This window comes from Chelonoidis abingdonii, chromosome 9 (assembly GCF_003597395.2).
Source record: "Chelonoidis abingdonii isolate Lonesome George chromosome 9, CheloAbing_2.0, whole genome shotgun sequence".
Lineage (NCBI taxonomy): Eukaryota > Metazoa > Chordata > Testudines > Testudinidae > Chelonoidis > Chelonoidis abingdonii.
The window spans coordinates 37711834-37730556 of NC_133777.1; the positions used below are offsets into that span (position 1 = coordinate 37711834).

At 40.8% G+C, this 18723-nt stretch overlaps 1 protein-coding gene across 6 annotated transcripts in view; it reads left to right on the forward strand.

The window, feature by feature from the left end:
- Positions 1–18345, forward strand: part of ADCY9 (adenylate cyclase 9) — a 178816-nt gene extending 160471 nt beyond the window's left edge. For 4 of the 6 annotated variants that reach the window (XM_032781649.2, XM_075069379.1, XM_032781646.2 and 1 more), the window contains one exon: positions 5335–17725. In XM_032781649.2, the coding sequence (XP_032637540.1) occupies positions 5335–6523 (1189 nt within the window). In that variant the 3' untranslated portion in view covers positions 6524–17725. Of the gene's footprint in view, positions 1–2417; positions 2978–5334 lie in introns of those variants that run through there. The other 2 variants (XM_032781648.2, XM_032781650.2) reach the window with 2 other exon arrangements.
- Positions 18346–18723: the final 378 nt, after the last annotated feature.

Below are 18723 nucleotides of genomic sequence, written 5' to 3' on the forward strand. Positions count from 1 at the left end.
CCTCAGCGCACCGTCTAGGAGCTGCTCTGGCCCTTGGACAGCGCTGCAGCGGCATGGCTCCTGTAGGACTGGAGCTCGCAGCCCCACCCCTTTACCATGCGGCTCTGAGCAGGGAAGATCTCAGGGCCCGCTGGAGCCACGCTGCTTTAGCTCTGTCCAGGGCTGCTCCTGAACGTGGCGCGCTGAGGCACCAGGGGATGGGGAAAGGTGGAGGCGGGGCCAGAGCATTCTCATGGGGGCCCCTGCGGGGCCCAGGGCCTGGGGCAAATTGCCCCACTTGCCCCTCTTGACCGTCCCTGACTTTGGGTGCACAGCAGCATACAGCGATTCAGCAAGTTGTGTCGGTGCTACGTGAGTACCCAGGAAAGCAAACTAACTATACAAATGGATAGAAGGAAATCAACAAAGTTGATGCTAATATGTGAAATGCTCCCTTATTTATATAGTTTTCTAGGAAATGGAGAGTTATTGTGGCAGATAAATTATAGTATTTGTTTTTCTAGTGGTAACCTCTTTTTTTTTTTTTAAAGTACTATGCACAGATTATGGGCCAGATTCTCTCCCTCTGTCCCATCTGCTTTGTGCCACTCAGCAGTACATAGGGGCCAGAATTTATGGAGAGTCCTTAGCTGGCTCCTGCCTCAACTGTCCCCAACTCCAGTTTAGAGGGTTTGTTGGAGGCAGTGTAGAGCACAGCTGCAGTCTGCCAATTCATAAGTAGCAAGTGGTCCCGTGGGCACCAAAGCCAGCTGCTGTAATTTAGAGTAGCTCCAAACTCAACACGTTTGACAGCATAACCCCCTGTTTTTAAACAAAGCCTATGTTATTAATGACCCCTTAGAAGGTGAAAATTTCAAAGATTCAGTTTACTGTCACTATTTCACTGTGGTCAACTCCCATGATTTTATCGCAAGTTGCTGAATAAAACAACTGCTTTCACTGAAGTTAGTAATTGTGGAAAATTTTCTTCTGGGCTTGGGTTTTCTAAAAGTATGACACTCTCTTTGATTTAACTAGTGACTATGTAAACATATTGTCAAATAGTAGCTCCAGGCAGAAGTGTGTTCTGAAGAGCACTGCTCTTCCATGGAGTATATATTATAGGAAAATTACATTGTTCAGTTCTTCTCTACATGAATGCAGTCATAATTTCAAATAATGTAGGCACTTTTCTGAGTTCTGAGGGTGGTAGTTGTGCTTTCCAATTCTAATATAGGATTAATTTATTATGTCCTATATTGCAGAGATTTTTGAGCATTCTGAATTTGCTTGTGTGTATGTGTGTGTGAGAGAGAGAGAGAGTCATTAAATGTACCTTTATTTTTAAACTGGAATTATAACTTGGAAAAGCTATAAAACGAGCTATTACAACAGACTATACATAAATTTAAAACAGAAAATATAAAGGCATTGTGACCAGTGAAAAATAATGTTGTAATATTTTCCTCAGCTTGGGTCTTCCTTATTAGTTCATGGAATTAGCCAGGCACTTCTCTAGCTCAAAACTGCCAGTTGCTTCCAGATAGCTATCCATGAGCACTAGAAAACCTAGCTGGCTGTTAAGCATTAAAAAAAGTAATTCTGATTTGTGTAATCAAGGGTAAGCATGACTTCATTTTAGTGATTAATCTTATAACCTAAAAATAACAAAGGTAATAGCCAGAGAAAATATCCTAGTATGAAAGTATTTTACTTTTGAAATTATAACATTTCACTTATACTTGATAGATAAAGATAGGAACAGATAATAATGCTGATATTTTCAAAGGAGCCTAATGAAATTAGGCACCCAAACCCCAGTAGAATTCTACAGGAGATGAACACTTAACTCACTTAGTTTCCTTAATAAGTCCCAACCTAAAAATGTAAATATTGACTGGTACATCACATCAAACACTTGTATGCTATACAGTCTCATCAGAGTTCTTACCATAAGGAGTTTGTAGTTATATTTTTTCCAAATGATCATTACTTTATTGAAAAATATAAGTGTGTGTTGTCGCTTGTGAGCATGTGTGTGTGTATATCTATATATGCGTGTATGTCTGTCTTAGACACCTTATGCATGCTTGTGAACATATTTGCTCTCTCTCTATAAGGTGTGTGACAGTTTTAGCAGGTGATGCTTGGTTGGCTGTCATCTTAAATTTAAATATGGAAAACTACATAAATGCAATAGGAAGTTTGCAAAAGTGCAAACTGAGGACACACACAGTTGAATAGTGGCACAGAAAATCGGCATACTTTTTAGGTGTGATCTGTTGTAAAAGATACAGAACTGTGAATTAATTCTATTACCATCTCTGCCACAGATTTGCTGTGCAATCTTACATTTTCAGCTTTTTTATTTATTTTTTGTTTTGTTTTCTGTTTGAGTTCTAGCATTTTGTATTAATTAGGGCTTCCCCTCGCTACAGGTGATTGGAGACTGATGAATCAATAAGAAGCTGAGATCCTACCCTAGGAGAAGTTATTGTTGTCTCCATTCTCACTTGACTGTCAGTACAAAGACTTTTTCTGTGTTCTGCTGGTGGATTTGTAACAAGTGTACCTGGAGGGAGACCTTTCCCCTTTTGCTTTGCTTGACCGAGAATTAAGATCTTTATTAAAGTGGTATCAGAACAGCTACTGTCTGTGAAGTCTCAGCACATAATCTTTTCTAGGATTTGGTCAACACATAGCTTTTTTGCACCTGTGCAGCTAAATCAGTACATCAGATTTGCCTCTTTGCTTTCCAGTAGAAGGCACACCATTGCTTCTTGTGTCCCATGTAATCAAAACACGATGCTGTTAAACAAATGTGTCCTCCCACTAAGAGTCAATGCACTGATTACTCTCTCTGCCTCAAAGCAGATAGTGTATTCTTTTCTCCACTGTTCATAGTTCCCAAATGGAATGATGGATAGGCCTTTTGAGATAAAGACTCAAAGCTGCCTTGTGGTTTAGAAAAAACTCACACCCCTACTTTTCTTCTGCCACCTTTACCCTCCACAATTTTTTCTAAATGGAGTTCCTATGTTCTGTAGTTGCATCAGGGTATAAAATAGAGTGTTCACACCATCTCTGTCCATCACCTCAGGATGCTTAATATCTTATATGTGTAGCAGCATCCTGTTTACATATCTCAGATTCTACATGATTCATCAAAAATTCCAATGCACAGCTCTGTTGGTCTCCTCTCTTTTTCTCATTGTTCAGCCCTTGTATTCTCTCCAAAGACCTAGTTGTTATGCATCTGCTTTATATATAGGAAAATACCATTTGAAACCCAGATTACTATCTCCTTGGGAAAGTGTCTTTCCAAGAACCTCTACTATAAGGAGAAAGCCATAATGTTGCACGGTTTTTGTGATCAATCTAAAGGAAAGCTTCCTGATTCCATCTAAAGAATTTTCACAGGTACTGTATTCAACACATAGAGTAGATGAAAATTCTAACTAATTTCTCAGGCTTTTGTGCCTGAAAGTATTTAAACTATTTGGTTTAAAGGAACAGAGTCAGCTTGAGTTTTTTAAATTGACCAGTTTTTAAAATGTCATTTTCTATTATCACACCCTTTAAACAGTAAACAGCTTAAACAGCCCTGAATTTTTTTGTATAAGCTCCTTTTAAAAAATTTGTAAGACTTTGGTTTTGGTGGGGATTTTCTGCTTCTCAGTTGTTGTTTATATAGGTCACTGAATTTCGTTCTTGCTAATTATGCAATCGTATTGTCAAATACACAATCTAAACAAACTAAAAAAAAAATATTGTTCCATTAACTTCTTTCAGCTATAGTTATGCTAGATCAAAGGTGTTAGTTGTAATCATGGGCGCAACATTTTCAGAGGTTTGATTTTCAAGATGAGGGCATCACTTCAGTAATTTCCTCCTTCAGGTTAGTTCTGTGGGCTTTTTGCATACCTGATTCTCACTGTAGTCACAGTGGGATGAAAAAATCTGTGGTCTGGGAAAGGTCTGGTATCCTCTCATTTGAGACACACAGCTCCCTGCCTTGTGGATGAATTCAGTCATCTTAAGGGAATTCTCTTGTCAGATCACGAGTGAATTATTGTCATTACAAAAGCAAGGCAAGTATACAGGGACACCCATAGTGGAAAGCCGTTCAACCAAGTAGTTGAGGAAATGGTTGGTAACTGGCAGATGCCCACATGTCAGCAAGTTAGAAAACAGAACAGTAAAGTTCTGTCTTAAAAGTCAGATCGTGTGCTCTACCAATCTTGGTAGAGATTGCCATCACCCCTTTTCAGGAGGGTAAGTGTTTTCCGGGAGCCACTTGGTATGATGCCTCTGCTCAAGAAACCATCTCTGGAGTTGGATAAACTTACCAACTACCCACTTGTATTGAATCTCTGGCACTGGATAAGCTTACTGAAAAACTTGTGATGAAGTGACTATGTTGGTAATCCCCAGTCAGTCTGAGTTTGGGCCTGGTTTCAGAAAACGCACTGGCATTGTGTGGCTCAGTGGTCTTCTCAAAGTGATTTGGGCTACACCCTGACACCACCCAGAAAGTTAGAGTTGTACAGAATGCAGCCACTTGCTTGTTCGGGGATGTTTCACAGATGAAGCTTATTATCTGCAGAGGCCACCAGTGAATTTGTGAATATTGCTCTTGATCTGTACACACCCTAAAAGGTTGATATTGTGGCTAGTTGAGAAAGTTGCCTGTCTCCCCATCATAAGCTTCAGCGATTGTAATCCACAGAGATGCTCAAGTGAGGACCCCATCCTCCCCAGTTTCATAGTAAAGTGGCAGATTGTTCTCCATAAAGTTCCTCAGCTCTGCAGTTCTCTTCCTCCCTGTGTCCTACAGAGCCTAAATGTATTGATCTTCAAGACACCTCGCAAGACTCATCTGTTTTCTCAGGTCTTTGGAAAAGGGGCAGGTTGAGGGATATAGATGACCCGAAGCAGCAGTTTCTGTTCTCTTATTGGTAGTTAATTTTTTTTTCAGGCTTGATTTCTGAATCAGGGATGCAAGAAGTCACTATAGATAAAAATATATATATATTTAATAATTTTAATAAGCAATATTATAAATATATATGGAAAGATAGTATACTCCTCAAAGAGAACTTTAAAAGTTGTCAAGCATGGGCAGTATTTAGGCCAACAACTCAACCGGGTCCATTTAATTTTGTTCTAATTAAATTTGGCATGAGAGAGTTCTACAGCATCAGCATATTTAATAGCAAATAAAACTAGAATTTTATAAGTACAGTTTGGCTTTAGTGACGCATTTTTAACAATTCAGATTTCGAGATTAAGAAGTCATGAATCTGTATTTTAAAATGTTCATCTTCATTTTTCTTTTCCCCTGCACTGCCCCAGCTCTAGGAAGAATCCATGCAACAGTTCAGTGCTAAATAATATAATGAAACCAGCAGACCGGATTGGCCAGGAAGTGATACTGGTTTTCTTTCTCCTACTCCTTTTGGTTTGGTTTCTGAATCGGGAATTTGAAGTCAGTTACCGCCTTCACTACAATGGAGATGTGGAGGCTGATCTTCACCGCACCAAAATTCAGAGCATGAGGGATCAAGCTGACTGGTTGCTGAGGAATATTATTCCATATCACGTGGCGGAGCAGTTGAAGGTTTCCCAGAGCTACTCCAAAAATCATGATAGTGGCGGAGTGATCTTTGCTAGCATTGTGAACTTCAGTGAGTTCTATGAAGAGAATTACGAGGGGGGCAAAGAATGCTATCGAGTCCTAAATGAATTGATTGGGGACTTTGATGAGTTGCTGAGCAACTCACATTACAGCAGCATTGAGAAAATCAAAACAATTGGGGCAACCTACATGGCTGCCTCTGGACTGAACACCGCACAGTGTCAGGACAATAACCATCCACATGGACATTTGCAAACCCTTTTTGAATTTGCCAAAGAAATGATGCGAGTGGTGGATGACTTCAACAACAATATGTTGTGGTTTAATTTTAAACTTCGTGTTGGCTTTAACCATGGCCCTCTCACTGCTGGGGTCATAGGCACCACCAAGTTGTTGTATGACATTTGGGGTGATACCGTGAACATTGCTAGCAGGATGGACACTACCGGCGTGGAGTGCCGGATACAGGTGAGTGAGGAGAGTTACCGTATCCTAAATAAGATGGGATATGACTTTGATTATAGGGGGACAGTCAACGTGAAGGGGAAAGGTCAGATGAAAACCTACCTTTACCCAAAATGTATGGACAATGGGGTTGTGCCACATCACCAGTTATCTATATCTCCAGACATCAGGGTTCAAGTGGACGGCAGCATTGGGCGGTCTCCTACCGATGAGATTGCCAATCTGGTGCCTTCTGTACAGAATTCTGACAAGACCTCTCAGGGCTCAGATAACAACTTAGAACCCAAGGATATACTTCCATCTTACAAGAAGCTCCAAAAAGAGTCAGTGAAAGCAGAAGACAGGTGCAGGTTTGGCAAAGCTGTAAAAAATGATTGTGAGCAAGCAGAAACTGAGGAGGTCAATGAACTAACAAAGTTAAATATCTCTAAGAGTGTATGATGCAGTGACAGAGAGCTGCATGGTGTGCTCTGTCCATAGAAACACAAAGACATTTGCAATTGGCTGCTTTCTTTTTTGAAGAAAGACGTTCTCAACACCTGGGTTATTTGTTTTCATATAGCACTTGATGCTGTGTGGATCATAGTTATTCAGGGCTCATTTTCATCTCTCTCTCCCCTCCATGCCCCTTAGCCCTCTTCCAAAACTCCCCAGCTCCCTGTGTAACCCTCTTTCAGCTGAGTGGAGCATATTAAGTGCCTTCAAATATACTCCATTGGACTCCCTGTCTAGGTACAAAGGCCCCAAATAAAATCATAGCTTTGGGTATCTGTTAATTTTAAAAGAAAAGCTGTGGTCATCCTTTCATTTTTATTGTTGTTTCTCACAAAACACTTTTTTTGGCTAATGCAACTCCTTGGGCTTTATATATATATGTGTGTGTGTGTAATATTTTACTGTTATCAGACCTTCTGTATGTAAACACACAGACAGATGTGTGTGTATCTACCATATGAGACTGATATAAAAAGTGCCAGTAATGTACCACAAGAGAATGTTCCTGAGATGAAGTAACACAATTTTGCTTTCGTGTTGGGCAGGAGGAGGAGCTGAGTTCTACAGTGGCTCAGCATTTAGATGGAGCAGGCAGCACAGGTGGTGTAGTTTCACCCTCCTTTAACAGTGTTTTGATCAGACATGTGCCATTGTATGCTTTGGATGCACTGCTTTCCTTACATCCAATGGATTATTGATATGTGGGGATAGATTAAGGGATCAGATTTCACCAGCTCTCAAGATAGGGTTCCAGAAACAAACAAGCATCCATTAAAGTTTTTACAATCCAGGTCTCAGGTGTTTAAAAAGCAGTTTTCATTTTACCGCCACCCCAAGGGATTTGTGAGGTTTTGAGTGAAGTTGATGCCTCTAAAACTGTTCTGATTTAAGAGGGGAGCGGTTAAATAAATGTTTTGGGGTTACATTTATTTATTTATTTATTTTAAAATTTGTGTTTGTGGAAGGTATTAGGATTTGTAGAGGTGGTAACTGGTGTCACTAAAATTAATCAGATGCCCATTAGTGCTTCATCCTCTTCAAACTGCCAACCACTGTGAGGACATTACCTAGGCAATACTTGTGTTAAAATTAGTGATATCGCCAAAGCCACCAAATGCAGATTGAGTCTGAAAATCCCAGCTTCCCTTCTGTACTGAATTAATGGTGCTGAACAACGTTCTTCAGGCTTTCATAGAATCATAGAATATCAGGGTTGGAAAGGACCTCAGGAGGTCATCTAGTCCAAACCCCTGCTCAAAGCAGGACCAATCCCCAGACAGATTTTTGCCCTAGATCTCTAAATGGCCCCCTCAAGGATTGAATTCACAACCGTGGGTTTAGCAAGCCAATGCTCAAACCACTGATCTATCCATCCCTCCCCTAATGCTTTTCCCGTATGCTGTGCTTTTGCAGCATAGACATGCTTTCCATGTGCCATTTAAAGTAGGAATAGGAAGGTCCTTTGCCATGAGCTGAGAAGCACAATATTTCAGGCCTGAACCTACAATTGACTGTGTGGGCAGACCCCTGTGTCTACAGAAAGGCTCACTGACGTCAGTGGGACTGTACACAGATGCCGGGGTCTGTTTGCATAGAGGCAGTTGCAGGATCAGGACCTCAGACAACACTAGTCCCAGGGATTTCCCTACACCCTACTTCCTCCCTCACCTCCCCCATTGCCCCATCCCTCCCACAGTGGCAGTGTTGCCAATTTAGTCGTTTTCCAACCCCCCTTGTAAATTCAAACGCCTCCTCTAATTTCAATTCCTGGGGAAGACTGACTAGTTCTCCCTTTGCAAACTTCCGTAATTTTAACCCCTTTTCACTTAGTTTTTAACTGAGTAGATGACCCACTTTGGATAATATTAAATATTGCAAGGTTCCAATTTAAACAAATATTTCTTGTACCAACAAAATGACTATAATATTTCTGCCCAAAATAAATTCATCTGCCAAGGGAAATAGGGTGATTGTGGGAAAATGTAATGCTATTTTGTCTGCACCTCCGTATTTTTTTTAGTTATTTCTTTCCATCTTCAGTCCAAAAAAAATGACTTAAAACTGAAAGCAGAAAATAGTCACACTTACTGTTTTAAGAATGGCCATACTGGGTCAGACCAAAGGTCCATCTAGCACAGTATCCCCTCTTCAGACAGTGGCCAATGCTTGCTCTTTTCTTTTCTTGTATGTTTAGAATTTCTTAATGCTGATTATTTCAAGATCACCCACAGGAAAAAAAATTTAGTTGTTAAATGCTTTCAAGCCCAGGAGTTCTGCTCCTGTTATCCCTCGCCCATGTGAGTAATTCTAGGGTTTAGAACATTGAGGAAGATACCGAGTATTTTCTGCAACATTTCCTTAATCTGCCGCTGACACACCATTGATTATTTTCCCCCACTACTCCTTTAAGACCAAACAGATTGACTTCTCATAAATAAGTAAATAACATTCCGATGTGTTTGTTTTAATTACAGCAAATTTTTAAGATAAGTACAAATTTGTTATTGTCCAGGATTTAAGGTTTTTTGAGAGTGGAGTTAGAGGAAGACTGTTGGGGTTTTTTTGTTTGTTTAATCTAATAATCAGAATGTAATACTTGCTCTGAGTAGGGTAGATAGTGGTAAGAATGCGAGCTGCCAGTCAGCAATTCCTACACTATTATTTACTAATATTCTTAGTGGAAAGGCCATGATGGCATAAGGTGAAGGATGATGGAGTCTCAAAAAAAGGCTAAGTAGTCAAACCTTTCACTACCACTTTGCTTAGCACTAGTTATTTGTGAACATTGGCAGGGATTAACAGAAAAATTCTCTTCTGAATCTGGGTACTGAAACGATTGACAGTTTGAATATAGAGCCAAAGAACATGGTTTTTCAAAGGATATGGAAGTTCAATGAGTAAAGATAAAAGGAATTAACAAAAACAAAGGACTCACAGGCTTTTATCTAAGGAAGTGCTATATCTTGATTAGAGAAACTATCTTTGAGGTTATCTGTAAACTAGTATTTTAAAATTGCCTAATTTGCCTGTTTCTGTAACTTTCTCTGATACTGAAATTTAGAATGATTTATAAAATGTTGGGTTTCTAGTGAATGTCACATGATGTTCATATGTAAAAATATTGAAAGCGAATAATTATTCTTAACCAGCTGATACCTTATTTTGCAAAGCATGTCCAAATAGCAGCATTGAGCAATTATTAGTATGAAGTTGATTTGTAATCTCATCAACTTTCTAGCTGTATAGATTTTTTGCCTGATTTCAAGATTATTTGTTTCCCCTCTCCTTTGTGTTGCATTCTTCTGTATTGAGCATGATGAGATATGTCGAGGGATGGTTTTCCCCAATCATTGGATTAGATCTTCTGTTTTAACAGCAGTATTTGAATTTCTTTGGTGCCAGATCATGATTTCATGTCAAAAAACTTTCTCGGTGCTGTAAGACTTCCTTGGCTACTGTTTCAATCTCTAGCAGTATTCTCCAACTTTTTGGAGTTTGGATATTTGCCTTGTTCTTTCGTAGTGGTCCATTTGTCCAGTCACAACTTTACTGCTGTGTTTTGTTGGTTTTCTGTCCTTTCTCTTCCTTTTGTTATTGTAAGCTGGTTTATTTTAAGTTATAGAAGAGAAACACATCAGAATAGTTAGACTGACAGCAAGAGTATACCATTAAGTCATAGCAGACTTACCTAATAGGAGGAAATGAAACATAAAATCAAATGAAACTGCTAGCAGCATTGAAATTCATTGAAGCAGAGTTTAGACGGACCCATATTAACAAAAGTTTTCTCAAGGAGTCTGGGTAGACAGATCTACAAAGCAAAGCACATCCACAGAAAGGGCATCCTTTATGTATTCATGACTAATGCTGCTTCAGTTTACCCTCTGTAGTAGAAAAATATAATAAAGCATCAGAAACATATGCCCATTTTCTATAGGTTCTTAAACTGCTGCTTATGGAGAGCTGGCTGGCAATACGTTGATGATTCCTTATTTCTGGCAACTAAATTGCATTAAAAGACAGCTAAAAATACATTAAATACTCCCTAATGTCGCCTTCCCACATAAGCAATTGGTGTAGATGCTGCAGGAATGTTGTGAGACTGTGAAGGGAAGTGGAACATTTGTGAACAGGAGGGGAAGTAAGTGGCCCTCATGGTGAAAGATGTGAGAATCCCAGTGCTACAGCATAACAATAGAGTAAAATAGCACTGCTGCCCTATTACAAATGCATCCAGGAAAACAAACACAAACTGGGCCTCCGAACATTTTGGAAACTGAGCTAAATAAAGCTGTGACAGCTAAAATGTGCAGAGTATTTGTTCAGGAAACTGTGCATTCTACTCCAGAAACAACATTTTCCAACTCCTTTCATTGTAGTTTTCTATCTAGGTTGTAGTGGAACCATGTTTCTTTTCCAGGGACAGTGTCCCAGTGACTCAATAAATGACAATAAATCTGAATTGTAATGCACTATTAATATGAATACCCACATAAGCCAATGGCTCCAAAGTTTTGTCTGCTCTGATCAATTTTAAAATTAAAAATGATCAGTTATAAAAACTGTTTTAGGAAAAGCATAATCATTCGTGAAAAACAAATCACTACCAGCATATTTTAGCCTATGCCTTTAGTTTTATTTAGTGGTGTAAATGTGTGGGACCGGAGCTCGACCCTCTCTGAGGGGCAGAAGGGAGCCACACTGGCTCCCTACACGCTGTCAGGCCGGGCAGGTCCTGGAGCGATGAACACCAAAGCACAAGGCTCCGGCCCGGGTGCAGGGCAGAGCAACAATACAGAGTCACAGGGGGGCTCAGACCCTCTGCTTCAGGGCTGAGCAGCGATACAGAGTCAATGGCAGGGGGGGCGCCTCAGGCCCTCTGCTTCAGGGCTGAGCAACAGCACAGAGTCAGTGGGGAGCTCAGGCCCTTTGCTTCAGGGCTGAGCAACAAGACAGAGTCAAAGGGGGCTCAGGCCCTCTGATTCAGGGCTGAGCAGCAATACAGCCTAAAGGGGGCCCAGCCCTAAGTTCGGACGGGGCACCAAACGCAGAGTCACAAAGCTCAGACCTTTTGGCTCAGGGCTGAGCAAAACACTGGGTTTAGGAAGCTCAAGCCCTCTGGTTCAGGGCTGAGCAGCAATACAGTCTAAAGGGGGCCCAGCCCTAAGTTCGGGCGGGGCACCAAACGCAGAGTCACAAAGCTCAGACCTTTTGGCTCAGGGCTGAGCAAAACACTGGGTTTAGGAAGCTCAGGCCCTCTGGTTCAGAGCTGAGCAGCAATACAGTCTATAAGCCCAGGCCCGTAGGCCTGAGCACCGGGGAGATGGGGAGACTGCCCCCCCACTTACGGGTGGCAGTGGGGACGCAGGCCCACCCACTCCACTGCGTCCCAGCCCTGGGCCCTAACAGCGGCAGACAGTCCACTGCTGCGTCAGTGGGGATCCTGCCTGCAACACACTGACATAGGCTCGGATATGGTCGCAGCCTGACTGGAGTCGGCTGCCCCTGAGCTACTTCCGACCTCCCCCACAGGGACTACCTGGTTTGTGGGGTCGCCTCCCGGGAAGTCCAGCAGCATGGGCTCGCGGCCAGGGCTGAGTGTCAGGTCCGGTAGTTCCTCAGGGAAGTCCGGGCTGGCTTGCTCAGGTGGTTCCTCCTGGTAACAGCAGGGCCGGGGAGGCTCCAGCGGCTCCTCCAGGTAGTAGGCACGGGGAAGCTCCTGCAGCTCCTCCAAGTATCGGGTACGGGGAAGCTCCAGCCAGTCAGGGCGGCTGCCCTGGGCCCTAGAGGGTTCCCAGTCTCGAGCTCCCTGTGGCAGGTCTGCTCCTGGCGGCGGCTGGGCTCCAACTGAGCTCTGACGGCCGGCTTTTGTACTTCCGGGATGTCGCCTGACCCCCTGAGGGGCGGGCTTACCGCTCCCTAGCCCCGCCCACTCAGGCTTCTGGCTGGGTGCTCCCTCTCCTGGACAGGAGGGGAGCCACATCGACTCACTACAGGTGGCCAATTTGTGGAAAGTGTCTCAGCTGTACAATCATGGAGAAGGTTATTAGACTAATATGTAGTAAGGTAAAGAAAACTTGAGAGGGGAGAACTAGCCCTGGATTCACAAAAATGGAACAACTAGAGTGGGGATGTGCTAAAAAACTCCTCTCATCCTGTAAGCACAGGGTAATAGCTATGCAAATAGACTACATAATCTAAATCAACACGTATGGAATAAGGACTAGTAGATGTACCACATTAACAGATTGGCCAGATCCTACAATGTGTAGATATCGGGGTTTTAACAGCTGTTCCATGTAGAATGGTGGTGAGGGAAAGAGTTTCAAGATGGTAGTACTTTCCTATCTTCAGAAGAAAAAGGATTGAGCTCTGACAAAAAAACCATGAAATGAAAGTGTTAGGTAATTTTTGTAGAGTCTTTACCCAGTGGATTAAATCTCTCATATGGTATTTCCTGATTGCACAGATGGTTATTAAGTACTTCACTACTTAGATGGTTTGCACACAAATACTTACTACTTATTATTTGCTGAGGAGAGATGTCTCTGATTTGAATTGCTCACTTTGAGCAGAGCAGATTAGGGGTCTGTGGGGCCCTGGGACAGAGCAAGTGGGGGCCCCTCCCCACCCCTTCTGCCTGCAGTCCCCCCTCCTCCCACGCTCCTGCCAGGGAACAGGGTTGGGATGCGGGGGCTTCCCCCACTACCTGGCAGGAACACTGGCATAGCGAATCAGGACGTGGGGGCCTCCCAATTGGTCAGGGCCACTGGGAAAGGCCCCATTGGCCAATCTGCTACTGCTCTGAGAAAGAAAGGTATTCTGAAAAATTGATTGTAAAAGATATTTAAGGCTTTGTCCCTGGGTCTTAGTTACATCAGTTAAACATTTCATGTTTGACTAATACAATGATATTATCAAAACCCAGTGAAGTCAACAGGAAGTTTAAATTTTAAAGCCAGCCATTCCATATGCAGTACATTTACTGCCTTTGACAACAGGCAGCTTTACATGCAGAGTTTCTAGTTTCACATCCGTGCAAGAAGAGGTGGTCATTTGAGTTTTGCAGTTACTGAAAGATACCTTAAGAGTGCTTTCTCTGCTCTTTGCAACTTAGCCTTCAGCCATCTTTCTGGGTGTTTTATTTTGTTCTTTCTTTGTTTTTTTTGTTTTACTATAACACTTATTCTAATCCTTTAGAAATGATAGCATTCAGCAAACCTTAACAATTGCAAATAAGGTATTGGCATTGGACGGGTTATTTTAAATTTTAGCTTTTGGTTATATATTCTAAGTGGTTTATATTGAGTGAATGGCTACCATGGATAGTAGTCTAACCCATTAAAGCACTGAGACTGTCTAAAGACCCTTCACTTTTCTCTCATAGTACTACATGTACAAGAGATACATGTTACTAGTATCTCTTAGTAACAAAGATACTGGAGAAAGAATTTGCCCTTTGGAGGCCGCTTTGAATCTGTAATTGTTGAAAGATAAGCTCTGGGGAGAAAAACAAAATGTGCTACAGTGAAAAGCAGTTATCTGACTGAATGTATACCTATGCACGTGGGGTGAAATCCTGACCCCATTGACCCAGGATTTTCTCACTGTATAAGAAATGCCATCTTGTCATCTTCTAGTGAAAATCGGCAGGCTCCAAAAGTGGTGGCCTCTTCTACACCATTGCCCAAAGCAACGCCTTCTACAGCACCACTGCACTCTTTATAAAAGCCCTACCGGTGTCAAACATTTTTTCTCTCAACATTCACTAATTCAGCAATCCACAGCTGCTGGAGGAAATTTCACTCAGACCTTACTTCCCAAATTGTAGTGTTCTGAGGCCATGGTTCTGTATATGCAGAGCGAGGGGCTCTAGTAACACCCTCTGAGATTACAGCTTTAAACTGCAGCAGTAATAAATAGAAATATAAGTAATAATTAAAAAGCCAAGAGCCTTAACTAGTCCTAACAACTATTTAAAGACAAAGCACAGTTGCAAATTCATTATGAATACTGCGTAGAATTTACATTATAAATGGAGGGTGTCTCTTATTGATCAGGTAATAACCATATCCTATTCTGATAAGCACCATGTCCAAAATTATTGAACTAACAGGGAATACCCAGAAGTTAACAACACACGGAAATGTGCTGTCCCTCACTGTTGCATCTCTCAGGAAGGGTAATCGCCACATTCCAATAGCAAATGTGATTTGTTTTATATTGAATTTATTTTAAAAGCTTCCTCTATCCTGGCAAAGATTGTTTTTACATTCAGCATAAAAAGCTGCAGATATTGGTGTGGGGGACTGGACTCTTCCATGCTCCTTGCCCCAGGTCAGTGCTGCTGAGCTGAAGCTAAGTGGGGAGTGGTAGTTTTTAAAGAAAATATAATCTGAAAGGCAAATGACTCGGGAGAGGATTTAGCATTCCTCTAGAGCAAGGAGGATGAGGGCAAGGGCTAGAAGGACTAGGGGCATATGGGTAGCAGGGTGAGGAAGGCATGATTAGTTGAGGTGTTGTAATCACCTGGATGTGGAGTTCTGAGAGCAGTAGCCAAGCAGAGCACGGATTTGTATGCCATACAGTTATGTCACCAGTCGGACACACACATCCCAGCCAATAAGAATGCAGAGAGCTACACCGAGAAATAATTGGACAGTTGTGGGTCAGTAACTGTGCTGCTTCCCTGCACCACAGTTGACTGAGACAATTCTGCTTCAGCATAACTATTGTTCATTGAGTTTGTAAAAATGCCTTTTCTCCTCTGCATTTTTCTTTAAATTGTTCATGTGAGTAAATTTTGAGCTGGCAGTTGAAATTGCATTTTAAATTCAGACACAGCTACCATATTACCAAAGTTTAGTGGTAGGTGGGCTTTTTTGTTGTTGTTGCTTTCTTTTCTTTCTTTTTTTTTTCTGTACCGTGTTGTATACAGTATTACACACACATGACATTATGTAAGCAGTTACTGTGCCTAGAAAGCTGTTGTGACTGGCTGGAGTGTTACAAGATTACAAAAACCTGCAGTAAGTTCATCTTAAAGGTAGAAACGGAAAATGGATCCTTCTGAGTTGATTTTTGTTTGACAAGAAATTGTAAGTTGGGCAAAGATATCATTTCTGTTCAAACACCTGCTTAAGATTCCTGCTTGGCAACATGCCTGGAGATAGAGATCATCTCCGTACTGTTATATGCTTCCTTTAAAAGCTGCCTTTAGACCAGTATTAGCCCAAGTCCTTTAGCACTTTGGTATTGCATTGCCTGTGCCTCCACAAATGTGCATGGAAACAGCACAAAACCACTAAGCATTAACTGAAAACAATTTCCAGTTCAAAAAAACAAACAAAAAAAATCCTAATGTCCTGGAAAGTGTTACTTTAATGATGTCTTTGCTTTTTTTCCCCATCCCCAGTAAACCCCACGATCACACTACATTCTTCCCTCCCCTCTTTGTAAACAGACAGAAAAGGCCTGTTTACAAACACTTCGGAGGGCAAGTTTGTAACTTCCACTGAATTATTTGCTGGGGAAGGTGCTTCCATTCAGCAGATGAATTGTAAATATTCTGCATATGCTTTGTTGACAACAGACAAAATGGAAAAAAGTTATATCTGTGAAATATTAAGCTATGTATGTATATAGATAAAAATACATATTATCTTTGACTCATTACTACAGAGCTGTAATCAACTGTATATTAAACTGTTTTACTGTATTGCAGTACATTTCACGCTATCTTAGATGTAGAAAAGCTGGGAAAGTAATTCACAATACAGTATGTCAACTTCAAATTTGTTTGATTTTTTATTTTGCTTAGGCACCACTTCAAACAGAATGTGTGCTAGCTGTACATTGTTTCAGAGAATTACTGTTTGGAACATACACTCTTGGAGTTTTTATTTACTGAACATTGACTCCTCAGAATAGTTCTTTGTGATTGCTTATGAGACTTCACTCATTTCATTTGTGGTTAGGTAGGATATGTGAGAGGAATTTTAAAAAGCAAAGAGACTTCTCAGGTAGTGTACGGCTCAGATTAGAAGTACTCTAATTATTTGGTGGCAAATGACCTTTAAATTCTAAATACCAGTTTTGACAAAACTCCTTTCTGAGACAGACATTTTTTTTGTAATACACTGCTGTACATTGTGAGTCCACACTACAGCAACAGTTAACTGACAGACAATGCTTTTGGAGGAGTGCTGTTGTCACTCTTAATTCAGGTGCAAATCTAAGGAAATGAAGAAAAAGAGCCATATTGATTTTAGTTTCAGTAGAATCTCTAAGGAAAGAGCTTGACTAAGATTTTCAAAGCCTTAATGTTTATCAACTAGAAAACTGAACACTGCAGACAAAGTGTATTATGGTAAGTAGCACAGTACACTGTACAACTTGGGTATCTCCAACGAGCATCGTGTTGTATTTTACTTGGGTTCATGTGGCTTTGGAATATTTAACTCAAAAGATTTAAAAAAAATTCTGAACTCTTTCAAAATAAGTGCAGAAGAAATGAAGGTTTTTTCTCTTTTCTGGATTCTGTGTCCACCCTGCTCCATCCAGATGCGCTCTTCTCATCTTTATGCCTGCCAAATGAACCTTATTTATTTACATTTGCCACATCTTTTAAAGGACATCTTTACATCCTTTTTGCCTGGTGATGACAGAGCTATCCAGTTGTAGATTATTTTGTGTGTTAAATTGGACAGCAAATGAATTGTGGCTTTTCTGTTGTTATTTACGTAGCCCTATTGGTATGCAATGGGATTTCAGCAGATGCTTCATCAGGAACTTTGTCCCTTATTGAACCATTGAGAGCTACAATCTGATTTTTCTTAAAAGTTTTCTCAGAAGGACAGGTAAGTATCAGAGCGCTTGTATAACACACATATGGTACCATTCAGTCTTAAGGCAGCCAGCCATTAGCCACATTTACCACCATATTACTCAAACTCAACCCAGGAATTTTTATGCCAATACACATATTTAACCAATACTCAAGAGTTCCTGGGTGTCAGCCTTCTGTTGTAGGTGAAAACTGTTTGAACATTATCCAAGTATTTCTGTTTGTTTTCATTGTAGATCATGGTGATTGTCAACAGCCAAGAGACATTTTTTAATAAATCTTATAAAGGAATTTCCAATAAATCCAGTCTTCTTGTTTTCCTTATTAATTGTATGTTGTCTTCTCCAAAAGTAAACTATTTTGAAGGTCCTTAACTTCCCTAGTTACTAAACTTTTGAAGAAAAATGCTGTGTGTGCAGATACGGAGTTAAAGTTATCCAGTGTTGTAGAGCTAAAAATATTGCATGTAAGAGGAAAAATGTTTTGCAGAGATTTTTCCAACTGTATAACATCAAACACATTAAATAGCATTTCCAAACATTGAGATGGCTAAGTTAGACCATATGTGTATAACTTTCCTATCATCCACCTTCAAGAGCTGGGGTGGTGTGGTTTAGGAAGCCTGGTGTCCCACTGAAAGTAAACTATGCAGTATATTGAAAAATCTAAGTCTAAATCTGGAGCAAGCATCGTCCTGGTAGGTAGCAGTGTGATCTAGTGAACTGAGCACTTGAGTAAGAGCTAGGAACTCCTCTAAGATCTCCCAGCTGACCTTGAGATATTTACTTAATGTCTCTGCATCAGTGTCCACATCTATAAATGGGGATAATGATACCTCATGCATGTGTTGTGAAGAATAATTGTTAATTTTATATAACACTTTAAAGCTGTAAATTAAAAGTACCATATAGTTGCTAACTACTGTTTAGTCTTGCTTCTTGTTCTTTCACTGTGTGAGAGTATGTGCCAAGATTTGTCCAGGTTTCCTGACACTTAAGCATCTTGTGATAATTGGGCTTTAATGGCTGTGCAAGGAAGTTGATACATCTGTTGTGTACACACTATATGAGTCCAGGTAGGACTCAACCTTAATCAGTGTATTTTATCAATTTCTAGTAATGAGCCCAAGTCATATCTGGGAACAATGAAATAATGTAGAATTGTGTGGGTTTTACTATAATTAGGGCCCTACCAAATTCATGGCTGTGAAAAATATGTCACAGACTCTGAAATCTGGTCTCCCCTGTGAAATCTGGCCATTGTATGGTGGGTCACGGAATTGCCACCCTTACTTCTGTGC